This window comes from Canis lupus, chromosome 18, assembly GCF_048164855.1.
Source record: "Canis lupus baileyi chromosome 18, mCanLup2.hap1, whole genome shotgun sequence".
Classification (NCBI taxonomy): Eukaryota; Metazoa; Chordata; class Mammalia; order Carnivora; family Canidae; genus Canis; species Canis lupus.
In genome coordinates this window covers 14,877,895-14,899,474 of record NC_132855.1, presented here as the reverse complement: position 1 = coordinate 14,899,474, position 21,580 = coordinate 14,877,895, and the positions used below count along the sequence as shown (strand labels likewise).

Sequence of the window (21,580 nt, the reverse complement as noted above, 5' to 3'; positions counted from 1 at the left end):
AAAGTATCCAATCTACTCTATGGTGTAGTTAGATCTGTCTTCGAACTCATTCAGATTTTCAGCAAGTATTCGTTGCTGGCTTCTGAACCCAATGCCCTTTAGGTGCTAGAAATTGTGCTAAGAGCTAGCAATATTGTGGTAGACTAGGTGAAAACTGCTCTGAGCGAGTTTATATTCTAGTGTGGGAAGTCAGAGAATAAGCATGTTACAAATGTAGAAATGATAGTGTTATGTACAAAGGAGAAAAATATGGAAAAGGAATAGAGAATGTGGGGATGCCATTTTGGATAGAAAGTTACTTTTGAGAGGACACCTCAAAAAGGTGATAGCAAGCCAGGCATAAAGCCAGTACGATTACATTTGATGTTTCAGTATAATTGGCTGGTAATAGCTACCAGCAACTCATCCCTCTATTGCCATATCATGCCATGTATATCTCTACCAACAAAGCATCTTACACAGTGGCTTTGTTCAAAACAGGTGGCTAGTAATGGTTAGTCTACTTTATTTAACAGTCTGACCAACTAGAACAGGATTAAAAATGCCAACACTTATTATGGAAATTAGAGTCCATATAGAAAAATGATAATTATAGAGCCAAATATTAGAAAATTGGTTTTACTCAGATGTTTCTCAAAATTCTGTGTTACATATGTTCACATTTTTTAGTAACATGTAAGAGCTTGTGAGTGATACTTGACTACTCTACACAGGACACCTTTTTCTCATTTGTTTTTAATTAGTGTAATGGGTGCTTGAGGAACCTGCATAGAATTCAGTTTTGCAGTTGTTATCAGCTTATTGTAAGTTAGATATGGTCAAACATGAATGTTCCATGGTAACTCTAAATATCTAATTGGAAAGATTCAACATAAGGTGCACTTGCTTGAAAGCCAGTTCATTTTTTCACGTTTGCAATTATATAATTCTTTGCAAGGTATTATTTTGCAAACTACATAACCGAGTAGAGGTGTCTAAACTGATGATTTTCCATTGTTACTAATTTTGTTTGGAGTGACGTCAAATGAAGGCAGATTGTTATTAGTGTTCATGGAAGGTCCCTTTTCTAAATTCCTCTTGTGTCAGCATTCCTACTCATGAGAATGAGGGATGGCCTCTTTGACTGTCACTGGAAATAAGTCAGATAGGAACGTTTGTATGTCATAAAACTTCCAGAATGTTGGCAGTATTTTTTCTGATAAATCTATTCATAAATTTTCAGGAACTCTCAGAATATTGTCAGAATCAGTTTAGCTCTAAGTAAACAAAGATAGAAAATTGGTTATGATTTGGCTAGATCATTACTTTTATATTCTCTGACCAGTCAGCCACATATTTCCATCTCCCCAGTCACATATCTCATTTTTCCTTGCTTGGTTTTACCCCACTCTTGCTCTAATTTGCCTCAGATTGATCACTATGATTAAAATATATCACGTATCTTTGGTAGGGGTTTTTTTTTCTGTATATGTAATTCTGTATACTTGAATATTGATGTGGTTGCACAAAATATTCCTATTCATCACAACCTGATAGCTTTAAGCACCACTTGGAGTTGATTTTTCATACTGTTCTCAATGACCAAATAACCTCACAGACTTCCTGGTAGCTTCACTAATGTATAGTTTGTCTTTTCTGGGAATGAAAAGCTTTACATTTTATTTTATTTTGAAGTTCACTAGCCCAGCAGGTGGATCTTTGATGTTGTTTGTTCAGGTGCAGGTGATTTGAGGAAGGTCAGATGTTTGTTATTCCTTTGTTCAAATGCAAACGTGAATCTGTGCTGTGAAAGGGCCAGTGCAGTGGGTGACAGGAGCCTGCAGAATGGCATTGGGCTGAGGTTGAATTGACGTGGCCATTTCTCCACGTCCCACCTGTGTCTCCTTTTTTTCAGCCACCCAGTGCAAGCACGGAGCTGTGTACGATACCTGTGGTCCAGGATGTGCCAAGACCTGTGACAACTGGAATGAGATTGGTCCATGCAATAAGCCATGCATTGCAGGTTGCCACTGTCCAGCAAACTTGGTCCTTCACAAGGGAAGGTGCATCAAGCCAGTCCTTTGTCCTCAACGGTGACCTTTGTTCTGCTCCTAAGACTTTGAAACATGGTGTCCTTGACACTGAAGTGGAAGAGCCAATGAAGGACTGCAGTATTTGTGTGCTGATTCTTCAAATACACACACACACACACACACACACACACAGAGTATATATGTGTACATATATAGATATATAGATATATTCAGAAACATTTCATCATTTATATAAACTATAGGTGGATTATTATATGTATATTTTTTGCTATAAGACATGTATTATTTCTAGGATCCTAATCTGTAAGCCATTGGATACATTGTATAAATAAACCAGGTGTTTGTAATTTAATAAGGCAGCATGCAGACATATTGGATGGCTTTAACATCACATAAATTTGTCATTTTTAAGAAGTTTTCTAAGAAACCTAAATTGCCTGCCTGTATTAATTTTAGCTTTGAATCAAGACTTGCAGTTGAGTGGAAAATGTGTTTCTCTGGAGAAGGGCAAAGTTATCTAGGGGCATCCTATGCTTCCAAAGAGAGGAATGTATGCCTGAGAGAGATGGCTGGTGATTGGTGACAGGCCCTAATGGTGCATGGAAAGCAAGGGATAGGTTGTTAGACTTTATTGGGTCATGGTCCAATATTGTTTCCAAAACTGATTGGCTAGTTGCCAAGAAATATATATTTGTCAGTGGAGCATAACCAAAGAATTGAATGGTTTCTTGCCATCTTTGCATATTCCTTGAGTCACCTAATTATACATGTGTGTATGATGGATGTGTCCATTTATATATCACAGTGAGATTAAAGAATGTTTGGGTGACATGTTAGTTTTATTGAGCATGAGCAGATATTTGGAGAAACTTTTGCACAACCTGTGAAAAAAAGAGTCATTTCTCTAAATCTTAGAGCAATTTAGGATGGGCAAGTATAATGGGTTGATGTTAGCCATCTACATTGTGTGACTATTCCATGTTTAAAATGAAAATCATTATTTCTAGAGGATTCCTAGCCCAGTGCTATTTGGTGACTGTTAGTATGTCATAATTATTATACAGAAAGCCTTTACTGACTGGTTGATTTAACATCAGTCCAAACAAAGACTGGTTTCTGTACTTGCTCTAATTTACTAGTAGTTTACTACTGGTCATCATGTGAGCTTGCTGACTTTTGTTTTCAGTTGAATAAATGAAAATGTCAACAAAACAAAACCCACTGATGTCTAAAAATACTGTGTTCTACAGTGTAGTAAATAAAGGGCTTAATATTTAAAAAAAACAGATTTTCTCTTTCAAGATGTGCTGTGTTATACTTCATAACTAAGCCATATCACTTTCGGGTTCATCAGTTTTATAACAGTTTTATTTAAATATATTTTATAAGACCTACAATACTTGATTTTTATAAAGAGTACTATTAATAGTAGCAAATCCCCAAATTTTTGACAATCAGCATATTGCCGTTGCCTGTTATGACATTTGTGTTCCCTTTACCCATACTCATGACAGCCGAAGTATTAATTTGGATTCTTTATTGGGACATCTCTAGTTGTTTGAGTAAACTGAATAAAGCCCAGAGTATAATATTGACTGGCTGGAGCAGTTTTTGTTATTGTTATTGTTTTCTGTGGGCCTTACCTGAGGTAGCCCTGTCATTGCTTTAGTGCTACATTTGGAAAGAGAACTTTTTAGGGGACTTGGGTTCTAAGTATGGTTGTGACCCTGTGCACACTGTTTAGGCACTTGGAGCCACACTTTTTCTTATCTTTAACACAAAGAGGTGGGGTAACATATGGGCAGGGTTAAGAATTAAGAAAACTAGACACCCTGCTTCTGGTGAGATCACTTGCACAGAAATCTGAGACACTTGGAGTTTGCAAAACTCTTATGTTTATAATGTCATGTATTTCTTCCTGTACTGAAATGAGGGATGGTGTGAATCAGTGGGCCACTCCTGGTTGGTTCCTTTTTAGATTATCTTTAAATTCTTTTCTAGTTCACTCTGGGTTTTCTCTTTATGAAAGAGGGATGCAGAAGGGAGAATTGTGGATGGTTATTTACTGCTCATGATTCATCCAAGGACTAAGTTGACTCTGCCCAGTAATGTTTAATAGCCTCTAACCCAGCATTTTACATCACATCTAACCATGGTGAATGAGAGGGAGACTCTTCCTCATGGACCAACCCTGTCAATTTGGGTGACTTGATTACAAGTTCGTGTGATGTACTTTATCTGTGGCTAGTTTAACCTTTCTACACTTTCTTTGTTGTTAAGAAAGAGAAGGCAAAAAGGACAGAGAGTTGTACAGGCCTACTAATCCAAGCAGGCAGCTCTCTGATAGGGGAGCATGGGGAAATGAGTCAAATGGTCCATTTGGCATGTTCTGGTTTTGGCTGTAGGCTATTGATGAACAATGATTTTATCAAATGCTTGATCATAATAAGGATTAATCAAATGGTTTGATGGTAGTGGCCCCATCCTATTTACATGGGATATTTTCAATGGGTTCTCAAAGCCAAACTCCTGCAGAGTTAGAGAATTCAAAATAAAAATATTCTATTTTGTTCTTTAATGCATATAACCCAGGCTAGCAATTCATGTTGGCGCCATAGTATATAAAAAATTAAAAGACGGTTAATATCACTCTGTCTACATGTATATAATCCCTATTTTAATTATACTATTAGCTATGAAGATTGAATTTAATGTTGGACAAATGCCCTTGATCAAGAATAAGCACAATAATGATTCCAGCTGCATGTAGTTGGTGCTCAGTAAAAGTAAGTACTTCCCCTCTCCCAGTAAAAATAAGAACGGTTAAAGATTTTGAACTCAAAGTTTTGAACTAAGAAGAAAAATGAATATTGGATGTTGACAACATCAGTTATTTGTGAAAAAGGTGGCATGTTGAAAATCATCAACCCTTCAGGTAGAAGGTCTCCCCTTACTAACTTGTTGAGCATTTCCCGAGTGTCTGCCCACCAGCTTGTAAGGGGTATCTCCTAATAAAATGAGAGGAGCCCAGTGGTTGACTCTTCCCCAGTTTTGGTTGAACATGGATAAACCATTCTTTTTTTTTTTTTTTTTTTTTAATTTTTATTTATTTATGATAGTCCCAGAGAGAGAGAGAGAGAGAGAGGCAGAGACATAGGCAGAGGGAGAAGCAGGCTCCATGCACCGGGAGCCTGATGTGGGATTCGATCCCGGGTCTCCAGGATCGCGCCCTGGGCCAAAGGCAGGCGCCAAACCGCTGCGCCACCCAGGGATCCCTGGATAAACCATTCTGACTGGAAAACTTGTTCTTCTCATGAAATGTTTCCAACATATGAAAAGGTATAGTGCATAATGTTATAAACACCCATGAATACATTATCCTAATCAAGAAAAACAATCTGGTAGGTAGTCAATAAATTTTTCTTACATAAACAAGAAAAACTGTGTGGAGTTTTCTCTTGTTGAGTTTCTGTTCCTTTGCTGCTCTCTGTCACTCACATTTGTATGGATCTGACAAATACTAAAGATGTGAGCCGGAAAGCTCTCGGTATGGGAGAAGGAAATGCCTTTGGGGACAGGTGCCAAGATATTTTAATTAGCTATCTCCTCCAAACATAACCCTCAGAAACAAGCAAAAATTGTCTCTAATTCTAAATCCTGAAGTAAAAGCCTTTTCAGAAACCAGGATTTTAATTCTGAAAATTGAGAATGTTCAAGTGGCTAAGAATGAACAAAGAAGGAAAAGAAACCAATGCTGGTGATTATGTTGACCTTGAATTAAGAACCTAGACATTTAGTCCTTAAAGGGAGCCTTTTGGGCTTTAGAGCCCTGTTACTATATTGGGCTTCATTCAACCAACTGAACGACAAGCACTTGCATGAGATCCATTTTTGCTATGGTTCCCTTTCAGATTCATTTTGAACAAGCCAACTTTGAAAAGATTAATGTGGGGGAGAAGCATGGGAAATCCACACACAAACAGGAGCTGCAAAGGAGAATTCAGAGTGAGCCTGGCCAAGCAGAGCGGGAAAGTGTGTTCAGGTGCAGGGAGAACAAAGAGCCAAGGTTGCACCATAAGTGATGTGGAGTGAGGAGAAAGAGTGCAGCACCGTGAATGGAGGGCCTGCTATTCATGCCAAGAAGCCCGAGTTTTATTCTTTGGGGCAGTACTTCCCAAAGTGCTGTATGTTGCAGCGCGTTCAGAAAATAATATTTGTCTGCGTTGGGGTAAAATCACAGGGCCGTCTGCAGCTAGCTCTTCTGTGGCTAGAGCTTTGTGTCAGTGAGTGGAGTCAGGTGGGAGATGTCTCAGTTCAAGTGAAAGGTGAGGAGCCCCCAAAACTAGGAGGTGGGGGTTAAAAAGGAAGACGTTTGTTACAGGTTGAATGGTGGCTAGGCAAATTTCTGGCTTGAGTGACGGGTGGTAACAAAGCATGCCAGTCTGTTACACAAGGAACGTTGGCTGGGGGGTGGGGGGTGGTGGTGGGGGTGCAGATTTACAGAAATTTCTATTGTAAATCAAAATGTTTTCTTTAGGTTGTGTTTGGTCTCTAATTCCATAGACATTCTGAGCATTCGGTTGAAGACATGGGCCTTCAGACAATGACAATTACAGTGTAGGGCTTGTGACTTGTGGTGAACCAGGGGAGCACACAGCTGGCCTTGGAGCCTCAGGAAGACCAGTTTGGGGTTTTATGTTTGGGGGTATGTCGGTGAAGGTTTGCCAGAGAAAGTGACTCCTCACATGAGCCTTGTTAGGATAAATAGGCTCCACTTATTCCTTACTAGGCTGAATAGGCAATAAAGAGGTGTGTGTGTGTGTGTGTCTGCAGGGATGGTGCAGTCACTGCGTGGATAAGGAGAAAAACAAGCAGGTAGCCTGAGAGTGCAGAGAACAACAGGTTTTTGGTACTTTGGGGGTATAACAAATACACAGAACTTTCCTGAGTTGTGGCAATGTGGCTCACGTGCTCTGAGAGATTTTGCAAACTTCTCTTGATTTCTAATTGGATGAGCACAAGCGGAGTTTGGAGAACTTTGGGCATTTTGTTATAAGCCCTCCTTGCTTCCTGCACTTGGGTATGTTCAAGTTTCCTTGATGTGTCTTCTGCTCATCAAGAGAGGGAAGGAAGAGAGAAGAGGCTTCTAATGAGACTGTTCTACGTGACCTTCAGTGTTGAACTGCATTGTGAGGAGGCATGTTTCAGACCCCCTAGGCCCTGGCTGCCTTTACAGACTTGGTCCAAGGCGGATACACTTAACCGTGCTCTTACTGAGTTGGCTGTGGCCTGATGGTAGGGATAAGGGAGGTTTGGGGTCCAAACAGCTGAAGCTACCAGTGTCAGCAGCTCTGGTCACACCAACAGGTAAAAGGGCTGGAAAACATAAGCTTACCCAGAGTTCTGGCTGGAACAATCTTGTCATGTTTTAGCCACATTATGTCATAATCCAGCTTATGCTTTAAAAGCTGACATAAACTTCTTGTCTGCTTCCTCCAACTGGAATTTGGCTTACCAAGTAATTCTTCTCAGGGGTTCTTTCAGCAGTGAAATTTTGGGCTTTGGGAAATGTTTGTGGTGATGAAAAAGTTTCGCTTTGGCTCCGAAAGTGTAAATACCATTTGTTATATTGCCATTTTCACCATGTTCCGACATGTAATTTAAAGAATTGGATCCTGAACAGCTCCTTCTGGCTCGGGTGCTGAAGCAGGCATGAAGGGGCGAGGAAGGCAGCAGGAAGCCTGGCCAGATCCCTCCCCGCGCTCAGCAAGCTGCTCTGGGAGCCTGTGATGTAGGTGCTCCTGCTCGGTCACCTGCCCGCTCCTGGAAGAAGGCAGGCCCAGGAGCCTCACTGTGAATTCCCCTTGCTTTCCCGGGGACAGCCAGGCCGGGAGAAGCCTGTCCTACAGCACTCCCCTGCTCACCTAACTTGTTTGCAGAACTAACTGGCTCTGATAGGAAATTGAAGTGGGAAGAAAGCAAAGGTCAAAAAAAAAAAAAAACAGGTTTATCCACAGCACCTGCCACTCCCATCGACCTCGAAAACCTCAGGATGGACATAGGACAAGTGGCTTGATCACACTGTAAAGCACTCTCCACTCTGCTTCATGTGATGATATTTGGGGAATATCTGTTTTCATAGATGGAGCAGCCCAGCTGGGCAATCTCATTTCCATGATGATGCACACACCTCTGTTAACCCTGTGATTCTTTGAGATGCATTGGAGGGAATCCTTCCAATGGTCTGTTAATATATGAGCCCATCCCATACAAAGGCCCTGGCCAGTGACTTTAAACCATTTTGGTTTGCCTGTTGAGATCCCCTAGAACTCATGGCATGATTGTCTTCCTCTTTTTTGAGTTGCCATTGGCTCAGTTCACAGACTGATTGGGTTGTTTGGGTTAAGGGAGATAAAGATGGTGGCCAGAGGAGCATCCTGGAGAGACTGGAATGTCCACCCAGCCGGGAGGTGTTTGCTCTGCCCAAGCACTCCTGAGGATCAGAGTGGACCCATCAGCTTCACCCTTTTGGGTGGCAGGAAGGGAGGGAAGGCTTTTTCCACATTAATTCTGATTGTGCTATTTATTTCCTTTGGTTTTCCTCTGAGGGGAAAAATATCAAGGAGCAATATGGTATACAAATTTTAACTTTTTGTCTTAAAATAACATGAGTAAAATAAAAAATTGTTTTCAAATTTTGGGAATTTAATATTTCATTGGATTCAAGTTCTACCCAATATAATTTACTGAATGTTAAAATTTTCATATCTAGCTGATTTCAAGTGCATATATTCTGAACGCAATTTCCAAAGCAAAACTTATTTTCCTTGAAATTGGTTCCATGATTTATTGTGACTTGTTCATTTGGACTATCTGTTTTGTGACAGTAAATATACAGAAATATCTATCTAAATAATGTATATGCATATTCTTTTTCTCACATAACATTTATTATCTGTTCATCAGTAATGCATGTGACTTCATTTGTTTCTGCAACTCCAAGCACAAGTGCACAATCTTTTCTACTATGAAGGAAGGGGCAGACAGGGTAAGGCTGTGAGGCAAACAGCAAACATGCAACAGATATAACCCTGTGTACCCCTCTGCAGCGCAACCCAAGAGGGACTGGATCATACAAGAGTCATGCAGATGTAGCTTAATCTATGTTGCCTTCAGACAAATGGAAGAAATAAAATCTAGTTTTGAGATTATCATCCTAGGAATTTCATGGCCTGATGTGCATTGTCTTCAGGCATGTGCCATTTATGACACAGGGGAACAGAGTCCCCATGTCTAAAAACCTCCAGCAAACTCCTTTAAAGCTGTGATCTTTCATCCAGATGTCTAGGCTGCCAATGGTAGGAGCAAACTTCACGATGGACTGGCCTTTTTATGGCATGAGCTAGCTGGATGTCAGGGATTATGTGGGCCTGGTCCTATATGGTGCTTGGACTGTGGGTGTGGGCAGGTGCCCCAGGTAAGACACCGCAGATCATGGGCACAGGTGTGTACTTGCTGGGGAGGGGTTCCTGTCAGATGTTCCCTGAGCCTGTAGGACTGGCCTTGCTCTTTCTGTTCACACTTCTTGGCCTAGTAGAGAGAGGAAAGGTTTTTCCCTCACAGACAATGGGATCTCAGCATTTCCAGCCGAAGATCTCAACAGTTGGATCAGAGAGTGCAAGGCCAATGGCAACGCTTCCTCTAAGAGCAACAGATCAGAAGGTAGCTTCCAGAGATGTTTCACCAGGAATTCAAACAAACTGTCCTGTCAGCTGTTGCTTTGTGTCTCCTTCCTTCTACAGATCCTTCCTCCTCTCACTTTTCAGTTTTGTCCCCTTTTTTTTAACTTCTCTCCCCCTCTCCCTAAATGGAGCTTTCCCATGCTTCTCTTTCCATCTCCCTGATCCCCATTCCAAACTGGCCCACCCTCCTGGCTGCATCTTATGTTCCAGATCTCTCCTGGCACTTAAAATAATGTAGCTGACCTGGTTCCTACTCCTTCAAGAATCAATTTGTCTAAAATATAGTTAAGCTGCTCTGAGGTCTATGCATTGTCAGTTTTAGGTACCATATTTTCATTTTCTTATCCTGTGTCTTCTGGCATTTAACATTTTTAAGCAGTAGTCTATTTCTAATGTGGGCATTTAAGGCGCCATATCAGATCAGAAGGGAAGATATTTAGAGGGCAGGAGGACGTTCTGTTGTCTCTAGCAATGTAGACACTACCTCCATAGAGGACCGGCTCTGTTTGCCACATGCCCTTTGAAACCTTTTGTGAAACTTTAGAACAGTCCTTTTTTTTTTTTTTTTTTTTTTGAATGCCTACACTTTCTGATGGCAAACGTTCACTGAAGAAAGAATTATTCTGTTTTCTCCATTTTTGTGTGCTGACCCACATCCTCTTTCTGGTGAACAGTGGCCTCAACTATTTCCCTACAGCAATATGACTGAATTGTCCAAACTTTTCCTTCTAAGGATCCTGGATGAAATTCCAGGGATATGGCATTAAAGTGCAACTCAGCTAAATCAACTTTGTGTCAGGTCTTAAAGATAATGTAGTTCAATCAGTCCAAGGATAATATATAAAATGTATTTGCCATCCCTAGGCAAGATGGCTGATCTCTCGAGCCAACTCCAAGCAAATCTGAGTTATTGTTTGTGTGCCGTATTGGGAACTGTGAAGTCTTTCCCTGACTCTGTTGGAAAGAAGGCCGTGAGCTAGTAGCAAGGTCTTCCCGAGAGGGGGACCAGTTTTATCTGCCCTCCTGGATCTCAGTGATGGGTTGAACTCCATGGCTACCCAAGATCACCCTTTAATCATCAATAAAGATATTCTAAAACACACACAGACACAACGTCAGAAATTCACTACTCCTTTAGGAGTCTTTTGGAGAGAATTTTATGTTCCATTCGACCTTTTGTTTGAGATACAGAAATTCCTGAGCATAAAAATGTAGTAAGGCAGCTCAAGCTGCTTGTCAAATTGCAAAGTGGAAACCTCAGCTTACAACAAATTGGTCTAATTAAGCCTTATTAAAATCGGTACCCTGGGGTGAATTTTTATCCCTTGCACAAAGGATGACATTGCAGAATTCCCATACTATGCAGGCGAGTCTGATGCTTTTATGGGTGAATTTTCCAAATTGGGGTGGCAAATGTGCCAGGGACTGCATCCCTGAAGCACAGGGGAATGTGTAACTGCTCAGTAATTGCAGTTTTCATTTGGGCAAATTAAATGGAAGTGAAAACAAAAGCCATGTCCTGTCTCTGCAGGCGTCTGGGTGAGCCAGGCTCAGAATGGGGGTGGGGAGTGGGGGCTGTCACAGGTGCTCCTGGGAACACAGCTCTCATCCTCTCCACTTCCCACAACTGCCCCTCATCTCACTTTGTTTTCTCCTTCCTTGAAACCTCAGGTGGGGTGGGGGGCCAGGGATCCTAACAGAGGGAAAAGAATCCCATCAGATAAGGTCCCTCTGCAGGGTTGGCCATGCTGACTTTGTAGGATAAGCTTCCATTCTAATGGGACTGCTATGTGGGGTGAGGACACGGTAGCCACTGGAGGTAGACTTCAAGGAGGAGAGCATGGAGAGCTGTCATCACAAGGCAGGACATGCTGCTCTCTGCTCCTTCCACTGAGCCCCACTTCGCCATCGTCCTCAGCTGCCCTTGCAGGGTCAGGAAAAGAGTGACTACATGGGAACAGTGGGAAATGGAGACTCATCCAATGGGTGAGTCCATGAATGTGGGGGTGCTGGCTGCACCCCAACACAGGGGTCACTGAAGACAAGTAGCCTGGTCTCTTCTGCATCCTGTGCCCTCAGTTCCAGACTCAAGCTGTTCAGCTGCCCCCTAGCCACCTCCAGGGGGAAGTCTAGCCTGCAGCTCACACTACAGCTCAACTTTCTCTCACTGTTCTCCTCTCTGACCTCTCCTCCCACCAACTCCTACATTTCAGTAGATGGGCCATGCTTCTCGTCCCAGAGGCCTGGGCAAGGGCGAGCTTGGAGAAAGTTTATTTTGGGAAGGGACCCCAGGGCACAATAGTAAAGGATTGGGGAGAGTCAAATGGAAAGAGGGAAATCCCACCCCAGGGGGTATGGCTGAGCTTGTTACTGCCCTGGGCTCCTGGGGACTCACTTTCAGTGGCTTCTCTCCAGAGAACCTGGGTGCATGTTACCAACCTGCTGCAAAGCACCACTGGTCAGAGGATGTCCCCATGGTATGAATTTCCTGGACCTTCCGGGCTTCCACAGGTCCCCGAATGCCTGGGGCAGAAAGGGCAGGAGACATAAAGTGCAGTGAGGTTGGGGTCCTGCCAGGTTACACCCACGGGCACCCCGTTGCCATAGTAACTATGGGAATGAAAAGGTGAGTGGGGAGGTTATGAAGGGCGCAGCAGCTGGGAGCCATCCTTGACTCCGCACTCCCCGAGCCTCATGTTCGAGTAATTGTTGTCAACCTGACTTTTAAAATATATCCCAAATCTCTCACCAGGCCACAGCTCCTGCCGTGGTCCAAACTATCAACATCTCTTACTGTTGTGAGAGTTTTCTGATGGCCTTCCCACCCCTACCCTCACTTCCTTTCTCCCCACCCCCCATTCTCCACCCTCACCCACCCACCAATTCACCCTGAAGGTAGGAGTCAGAATAAACCTTTAAAAGCTCTATCATAGCATGGCCTGCCTCCTTTCGAAATCCAGCAACTACTCATCTCAGCTGGAATAAAATCCCAAATCCTTCCTAGGACCTACACAAGGTCCTTCCTAGGACCTGTATGTTTGGACTCTTCGGTCCCTTTCTGATCTCCTTGATTCCTTCTTGCACTCCTCTCCTCCTCTCACTCTGCTTCAGACACTCAGCTCTCCATAGACCTCTCTGCTGTCTTCAGGTGCCAGACTTGGTCTCACTTCCAGGCTTTTGAAGTTGCTGTTTCCTCTTCCCAGAATGCTGTTCCCACAGCTATTTGTTTGTTTCACTCATGTGACACACAACTTGCAAAGCCTCATGCAAGAGCTTGGGGTAAAGGTAGGAGGAAATACGAGAAGCCTGTTGCCTTCCCTGGGAGATTGTCCTCAGGGTCTGGTCTCTTACGCATTTTTTTGTTGTTGTTGTCATGGTTTAGCTGTTCCATCCTTTTCTGTCTGTAAAACTTTGAGGAGTATTTGTTTTCTTTCTCCTACCCAAAGCTCCCCTATGTATTTCCAGTGGCATCAGTGGAGTTCCTGTAGCCAGCACCAGGAGCATGGGATTTGCAATTAGAAAAAGTTAGCTTTATATTCCAGGTTCCCTATTAATGTGTAGTGTGACCTTGAAAAAATTGCTTAATCTTTCTGAACCCCTGTTTCATCAACTGTAAAATGAAGACAATCCATCCTCATTAAATTGTCATGAGAATTTTAATGAGATTGTATACTTCCCCCCACCCCCTTCTGTGCCCTTTATAAAAATAGATCACTTACAAATTAGATGTTTTAAAGTCTGAGGCAGTCTATTGTCATTTTCAAGAGATAAATTCCTAGCAGGAGGGTGTCTGATATACACACACACACACACACACACACACACACATATAGAAGATATGGGGGAGTTTATCACTCACTTCTTTTAGAACAACCTCCCACAGGTCTGAGGATGTTGAAAACAGAAAGGCATTTAAATGTAGACATAGATCATAGGAGGACAAAATCCTCACATGGAGCCAGATGAAAGTCTATTCAATGAGAGAGCAGATAGCCAGGAATCCCTAGATGCCCTGGGCTTTCTCTCCATTGTATTTTCTCTGGAAGGCCTGTGCCAGGAGAATCACAGAGAAGCCAAAGTCCCTATCAGAGTAAACTGAAAATTCTAGATACAGGAGTGAATCATTTTTTTGTTTGCCAGAGAACACTTCTACTTCAATGGCTGTGAACCTAGGACTGTGATCTAGAAGCCTCTAGAGGATATCAGCATTCTTTGGGCCATAGTAGGTGCATCATCCATCTGAGGGAGCCCTCACTTCTTACAGATGAGCACAATGAGGGATAGAAAGGTGGAATGTATATGCAGATTTAGCAGCCCAAATATATGCAGCTAATAAATGGCAAAGCCAGGAATGAAAAAGTCCATTTGATTCACATGATTTCCCTAGCCACTGTGAAGCCCCGACATAAGAGGTAGATATTCTACTGAGTTCAAGCATCCTGTTTATTACCTGAGGGAGGAGGAAGGTGAGGAGGATTAGGCCATCAGCAGGCATTGCCATGGAACCTGAAGACAGTTGGGGAACCCATGCCCTTCCTTAGGGTACCAAAGCATAGGTAGCAAGTCCTGGACCAATGAGACATGGGAACACAGATGTTAATGAGGGAGGAGAAGTGCGTCAAAAAGGAAGACATCAGAGACACTATGCCTTCCTCATTGTCCCTTCCAGTTACAGAAGAAAGAGGCTATGCTTTCAATGAAAGCCCTAGGGGGTCACTTTCCAGCTGCAGGACTCAGGGCATGGGGTTTGCAGGGGTATAGTGCTTCAGGGAAGTTGCTGAGGGGACACAGAAGGGGTCAGCTAGGAAGGTTTGCTGTGCAGAGTCCTTGTTAGGATGGGATTGGAGGGTTGGTTCTCTACCAAATCCATTAATGTGCTCCATGAGAAAGAGCTAGAATTTGGATTCTCCCCATGCCTCTACGCTGGAAGTATACTACAAATAGCACTAGTTATGTAAAATAGGATTTCTGTCACTTTTGCTGTAATTCTCCTGCCACTTTCCCATCCATACCTCAGCTGACCCGGAGTCACCAGAATGAGACAAAGCAAGAGAAAATAGATGTTGGACTAGTGGGTACAGGGGTTTAGACCTTCAACACATGAATGGAGGGGGGACATGGTCAGTCCCTGAGAGCTGACTTCCTCTGACACTGCACTGACAGAGTTCTCTTGTTCCTGCCAGTCAGGGGAAGGAGGGGTGTATCCATGTTCTCCCCTTGGCCCCTACTGACACACTGGGTGCAGCGGCGGTTCATCACTATCGCTGGCAGGAGGGGAGGTTAAGGTTTTCCACTAGCCCTCTACTGATACCACCAGGCTCAGAGAGGGGGCCCCTTGTTGTTGCTCCCCACATGGCCTCCCCTGCACTGAGGGGTGCTCCTTATTACCATCAGGGGATAGGAAAGTCCTAGTCTCCTATTCAGTCTTCTCTAACACCACCCGCAGGGGAGGGAGGCATCTCATTATAGCCTGGTGAGTATGGAAGTCTATGCTTCCCAACTGACTTTTGCTCAAAAGTAGACTCTCCTCAATTTTGCTGGACCCTATGTGTTGGAAGCAAATCACCACGGCCTAGCCCACTTCTCAGAGAAAGGTGTTACAATAGGGGTCAGGGCTCGCTGGGTGCCATGTCTGAAACCACCTACCACAGGGAGTAGAACACTGGTTAATAGTGCTTGACTAAAGGAATTACTCACCTAAGTCAGAGCCAGTAAAAGGGATCTACAGGCACAGGAAGCACATAATCTGGAAATAAGAACCGAGGCTATTCTCTCATCAGCTGCTTGGGTAGGGAATCTCTGCATCTCTTGTTCTTCTGCTTTTCTTAGCTAATTGGCTACCTTTAATTGGCTCCACACTGGCCACTGCCTACTACTCAATTTGTCTTCTAGATGCATTCTTATTCATTCTCATTCTATTTTTCCTCCAGAAGTCTACACTAAAGAGTTCCCTTTCTATATGGCTTTAGACTGGGTTTGGCTATTATGTAGGACTGGCCAAGGTCTGGAGAGAATAAATAGAAAAAGATCTAGTACTTACTTCTCAATTCCTCTTGTTCGCCAACTAAAGGTCACATGGCTGTATCCACACAACTCTTTCTAGATCTTAGTGACTGCCCCTCTCTTGCTCCTTCTTACCTTTTGTTGGTGATGGTGTCTGCAATGACTGGACCTGGGATATTGCATTATTCTTTGTGGTTTTCCTACCCACACCCACACCTTTTTAAATAGCCCATTTTAAAAACTGTCCTCAAAATAATTAATTTGAATATGTCATCTGTTTTTCTGCAGAGACCGTGATCGATGTAGCCTTATTTGACCTCAATTTACCTCTTGACATTAGGGAGTCAGTTTCTTCTGACTCAATCTCTCAAATTCACTTTCGGATATCCAAGAGCAGAATCTAATTATTCCAGAAATATTTTTGATTGCTTCTGCCACTTTGGGGTCAAATCTCATTCCTAATCTAATTAACCGTTGGCTGCAGATTGAGGATGGGATGGGGGACCCAGGTGCCTTGGGAAGTATAGGTTGCCTCAGAAATAGAGATATGCTAGAAAGGACATTATTGTCATTTCTATAATGAGGTAAGGGGACTGTAAGATCCCCTCTCTATCAATTCTTGTTTTCAGTGTCATCCCTGATTTGACTCCATCCTCAGTCAACTCTTTCTGCTTATAATAACTGCCCTGGGGAGCTTTCCTATACTGTTTCTCTGATCCACATCAAGAATCAAGTAGAAGAAGTGTGCCTGGGTGGCTGAGTCAGTTAAGCATCTGACTCTTGATTTTGGCTCACATCATGATTTCAGGGTTGTGATATGGAGACCTGCCTCAGGCTGTGCACTGGGTGTGGAGCCTGCTTGAGATTCTCTCTCTTCCTCTCCCTCTGCCCCTCCCTTTCCCCTTCCCTGTTCACTTGCACATGTGTGCACCCTCTCTGTCTCTCTCTCTCTCGAAAAAAAATAATCAAGTAGAGGAGCTGTGCAGCTGTGTTTCTCTGTCTACAATGAAGAAAGTGAGGATCTGATTGGGGATATATCAAACTTAGAATAACACAACAATTAAATGGAAGGATTGGAATTCAAGGTCAATTGCACTTACTGTTAGCATTTAACATACCGCAGATAGTTCTCATATTCTTCACATGGATTGCCAGTATCTGGGGAAAAAAAGGTGTCATTTTTGATCTCTCCTAGGGTGTTTATATGTTAGTATGGAATAAAATCCAAGTGATGAATAGGTGAAGCTGCACTGGAATAGATTTAATGGGAGAGGGGTTCTCCTGGGGCTTTTGATATCAACAGATGGACAAGTTGATGCTTATTATTGGGTCTGCTCTTGCCAGATAGGTAAAGGGAGCACTCTATCTCCTACCTGTGAGATGGTGAAGAAAGTTTAACATCAACTATGAGTCTTGAGGATAGGATATAGGATAAATTCTAAAAGCATTCCTTTAAGGAAAACTCTCATCTCCCAAATTGGATATTGGTGCCATTTTTCCTCTACTCACAACTGCACCAACAAATTTCTCTAATACAGATTCATTATTCTCCAGTTTAATTAATGAACTTCCATAATTAATGAATTAGGAGCTCCATGAAGTCCAGGATTGTGTTTTGCTCATTTCTGTTAACACTGAGATACCAAGTAGTAGCCAGCAGTATTCCATGAGATAGACTTTCAAGGCTGGTCAAGTAGAGTAGTTCCAAAGCTCCCAGGCAAAAAAGCTTTTTACAGTGACTTTACAGAGGTCAAGTCATTTGAAAATTTAACCAGAAGAAATTGGCTTTTCAAATTACATAGGCGATTTTTTTTCTAAGGTGGTAAAGACATTGGCAAAAAGCTGCACAGATTTCAAAAATCAGTGTAAACAAACCTCATCAATGCCTAGACCATTTCAAAAATGAGCAGGTCACATTTTGTAAGCCTCCTCATATATCCAGAGGATTATGAAAAACCTGAGTAGAAAGACAGAATATAAGAATTTAAAAGAATATGTACCATGGAGTCATAGATCATTTAGACTTTAGTGGCTATGTGACTTTGGGCAAGTAGCTTTCCTTTGAGCCTGTTTTTCTCATGCAATGAAAATAATGCCATCTAATCCCACTGGGAAGATTGGTTTAAAACTTATGCAAGTTACTTAGCATAGTGGCTGGCACATGTTATTTCTCAAAAATTGAGAGATATTTATACTATTACTATTATAGACATCAACCCAAATGCAGGCAGCCCAAATCTATAAATGTTAAAACGACAGCAAAAGAACTTGCCTCATGTCCGCCACTGACAAGAAATGGGCTACTGCCTCTAAAGAAAGCTGTTGGAGACCTGGTAAATCTCCAACCCACAGTCAAGAAGGGTTAAGTGTTGGAGGTTTCTCCTATCAGAGATTTTATTCCTGCCACCATATTAATAGAGTGGTTTATTTTCTCTTCTTCATCTTCTATGTCCAAGGGTCTCATGGGGTTGAAGCAGAGTGGTACAGGTTCCATTTCTTACTCTGTCACTCCAGAGCTCATTGTTGTTAGATGAGTCACACCTAATCAAAAAAATTTCCCAATAGACATGCATTCCTCTCTTGCATGACGTATGACTCTTCTGTACCTACAAGATGCTGCATCTTTGTGTCGGTTGCACAAATGTTTATTTTGTCATGGAGCCCTCAGAAGTCCTACAAACTATGTTGTATTTGAGGGAGAAAAAGGCATCTATGAAATCCACATTTAGAATGCTCTAGGCATTCAGATAGGTTTCAGTGTTAGGAGAAATGAGAAAACAGATAGTTCTAGAAAAGAATAAATAAACCTATCAACCTCACATCTTCCCTGCATTATCACATTTGAGAAACCAGCACAGAGTGATGCTGATCACTTTATCTGGATTTGCACGCATTTTGCAGGTATCAGAGTTATTCACTCCACCATTTACTGGTTATTTGATCTTAGACAAACGATTTGCATTCTCTGAATTCCACTTGTTATCTGTAAAATGGGTATAAAGGGAACATGATAGGATCCCTGAAGTTTGTTCCAGAAAAAGAAGATAATTTCTTCACAGCAAACCCTTCTTTCCTTACCAATGCTGCATTACTCTCATACTTGAGCAAAGATATCAACTTCTAGAAATGGCTGACACAGGGTAGACAGCTATGGATGTATAAGGAGAAGAGAGGCTCTAAAACAATGTACCAGATCTTGGCCTAAGAATTTGATCTTAACTTTTTATATTTTTAAAGGAAAACTATGATTTCAAAACATTAGAGTTTCTTTGTTTGGAGAAAAATTTCCATGGTCTCTATTGATCGTGAACATTCCTATTCAAAAATAGGCCAGATTAACTTCAGGCATGTAGCTTGGTTTCTCATATCATTACTTGGATAATAAATAGATGGATGTTCCTGATATCCTAAATAATTTGGGAAAACTCATGTGACATGGATACACCAGGAAGAAAAATAAAATGATTTTAAAAATAAATGATTGGAATGTTGCTTATATGTAAGATGGAATTTGGCAGGGGGGCAAGACCAATTTCTCTGCTAAGGACAAGTAAAACAATCAGGATAAAAATATAAGAATAATTACTTTAAAGAAAGTAGGGATCTGCTGAAGCAATGAGGATTGAAAGATTGAGACAGGAGAGGTCAGAACCACTGAGAGGTGAACTGAAAGTCTGTTGCTGCTTTTGGCCTGTGGCCATTTGCCTGATTCTGGGCAAGAACAAGAGGCTGACCATCCAACTGGGCTCAGAGAAAGAGAAAAATGGATGACAGACAAATGACTGGGGCTTTTTGTGGTCTTTGGGACTGAAATGAAAAATCTGAGATAAGATAAAAACGTGAACAGTAGTCTTGTTGTGCAAAGAAAACAGTCAGATTTAAGAGTCAACATGAACACACTGGACTCAGCTAAAAGCCCCGAAGAATGGGGGCACCTGGGTGGCTCAGTGGGTGTCTGACTCTTGATTTCAGCTCAGGTCACAATTTTGGGGTTGTGGGATTGAGCCCTGTGTTGGGCTCTGTGCTGAGCATAGAACTTGCTTGGGATTCTGTTTCTCCATATGCCTCTCACCCACCCTACCCCTCACCCCTACTCATGTTCTCTCTCTTAAAAAAAAAAAAAAAAGCCCTACAGAACTGTACGCTAGAAACAAGGGTGAACCAGAAGTAGACTAAGCCTAACAAAACTTTCAAAGTGGCCCAGATTCATCTCAGTTTATGACTAGATTAAAATGATCAGCCCCTCCCTCCCCTTTTCTGACAAAAGGGTGAATGAACTTTCTTTGGACTTCTACATTTAAGATAGAAAGGCTTGAAAATTTTACTGAGTACTGAAGTACTGAAAAATATTTTTAAAAATTAAACAGAGAGCTAGAAGCTCTCAGAGCTTAAGTAGATCAGCATCTAAAACTGGGAACTCTAAAGTAGAAGCAGATAGACATGACAGAAAATAGGATTAGTGAACTAGAACTGGTCATGAGAAAATAGCCAAACTGGATAATAACCTAGGGAAAAGATGGGTATCCTGAACTCCAAGGCAGGCCCTCTTAGGTCTTAGAAGATGGCCCTTTGTATTCAGGAAAACTGCTTGAAGGACCTTGTGGGTGGGAAAACAAGAAGCCCTTGTGTTGGTTTCGATGGGAGAGAAATGAGAAAAAAAAAAAGATATCATTTATTCCCCATAAAAAAGTTACATAGAAATTTGTGCGTTGTGTCCTGGGATTCAAAGGGGGTCAAACGACTTCTAAACAGAGGGATGGTACCTGGTGGGATGTGAACAGAGAGATACTCTGTGGCCCAGTTGGTATCCTCCTCACGCCTCCATGGAGCCGTGGAGAACATGGCGTAGGTGAGCTGGGGAGGAGAGCCTGGGCCTGGTCCAGCAGAGTGAGAGCAGCAGCCCGGGAGCTGAGACAGTGAGGAGGTGTTGAGAGTTTAACAGCTAGTGCTGGATTCCCAGCAAGCTGACCTGGGGCGAGCCAGGGCCTTCTGGGAACTTCTCTGACATCTCCATGATTTGACTATGCACATGTCAAGGGATGATGGGGTCACTGAACTTCCCTCGGAGCTGGGGGCTTAAGCCTTTTCATGTGGAGACTCAAGTCCCCCACAGCACAGACCTGAGAGGGGGCTGGCTCCCCACCAGAGTGCTCCTGCCCTCCTGCCCGCCACAGGCCTCAGACCACCCCGCCGCTGTCATCGCAGCCATCCACAGAAGGCGGAGTGGTGTTGATTCAGTTGTCTTCCGTTCCCCTCTCACCCTTCCCCAAAGCCCGCTGCTCCATCCATAAACTGGATGAAGGATGTCAAGTTAGGGATGGTTATCTGGAATCGAATGTGGAGGCTTAATTATCACCGGCAACACCACTAATGAGGAAACCACATGATTGTTCACACACAAGGCTGTGTTGATGGAAACTAATTTATGGCAAGTGCTCTATCCTCCAGGCTTCATTATAAAGGGCCTCTGTCCTCAGGCATCCTCCCTCCCCACACCCCATCCCTCCCCGGCCTGCATCCCTTCTGTTTCATTAGCTCAGTCTCACAGGAAATGGGGAACAGGAGATAGTGCTTTCCACACCTTTTATGGGAAAGGAAGTGATGAGGCCGCAGGGTTGGCTCCGAGCAAGCTCACTGAATAGCCATGCTTTCTTTGGGAGCCTCTCACTTTTCTCCTTGGCTGCCTTTCCCTCATCTCTTTTGCTCTTTCTCTCTCATCCACTCGTTGCCATTTACTAGCTAGCTGCTGGAAGCCTCTCTTTGGCCCCCACCTACTCAGGCTCTTCCATGCTCTTTAGTTCC

The 21,580-nt window shown here is 42.7% G+C and overlaps 1 protein-coding gene across 3 annotated transcripts in view; it reads left to right on the top strand.

The window, feature by feature from the left end:
• The window catches only part of BMPER (BMP binding endothelial regulator), a 244,347-nt gene extending 240,719 nt beyond the window's left edge, over positions 1 to 3,628 (top strand). For all 3 annotated transcript variants that reach the window (XM_072783518.1, XM_072783516.1, XM_072783517.1), the window contains one exon: positions 1,895 to 3,628. In XM_072783518.1, the coding sequence (XP_072639619.1) occupies positions 1,895 to 2,076 (182 nt within the window). In that variant the 3' untranslated portion in view covers positions 2,077 to 3,628. The remainder of the gene's footprint in view (positions 1 to 1,894) is intronic.
• The last annotated feature ends 17,952 nt before the right edge of the window (positions 3,629 to 21,580 follow it).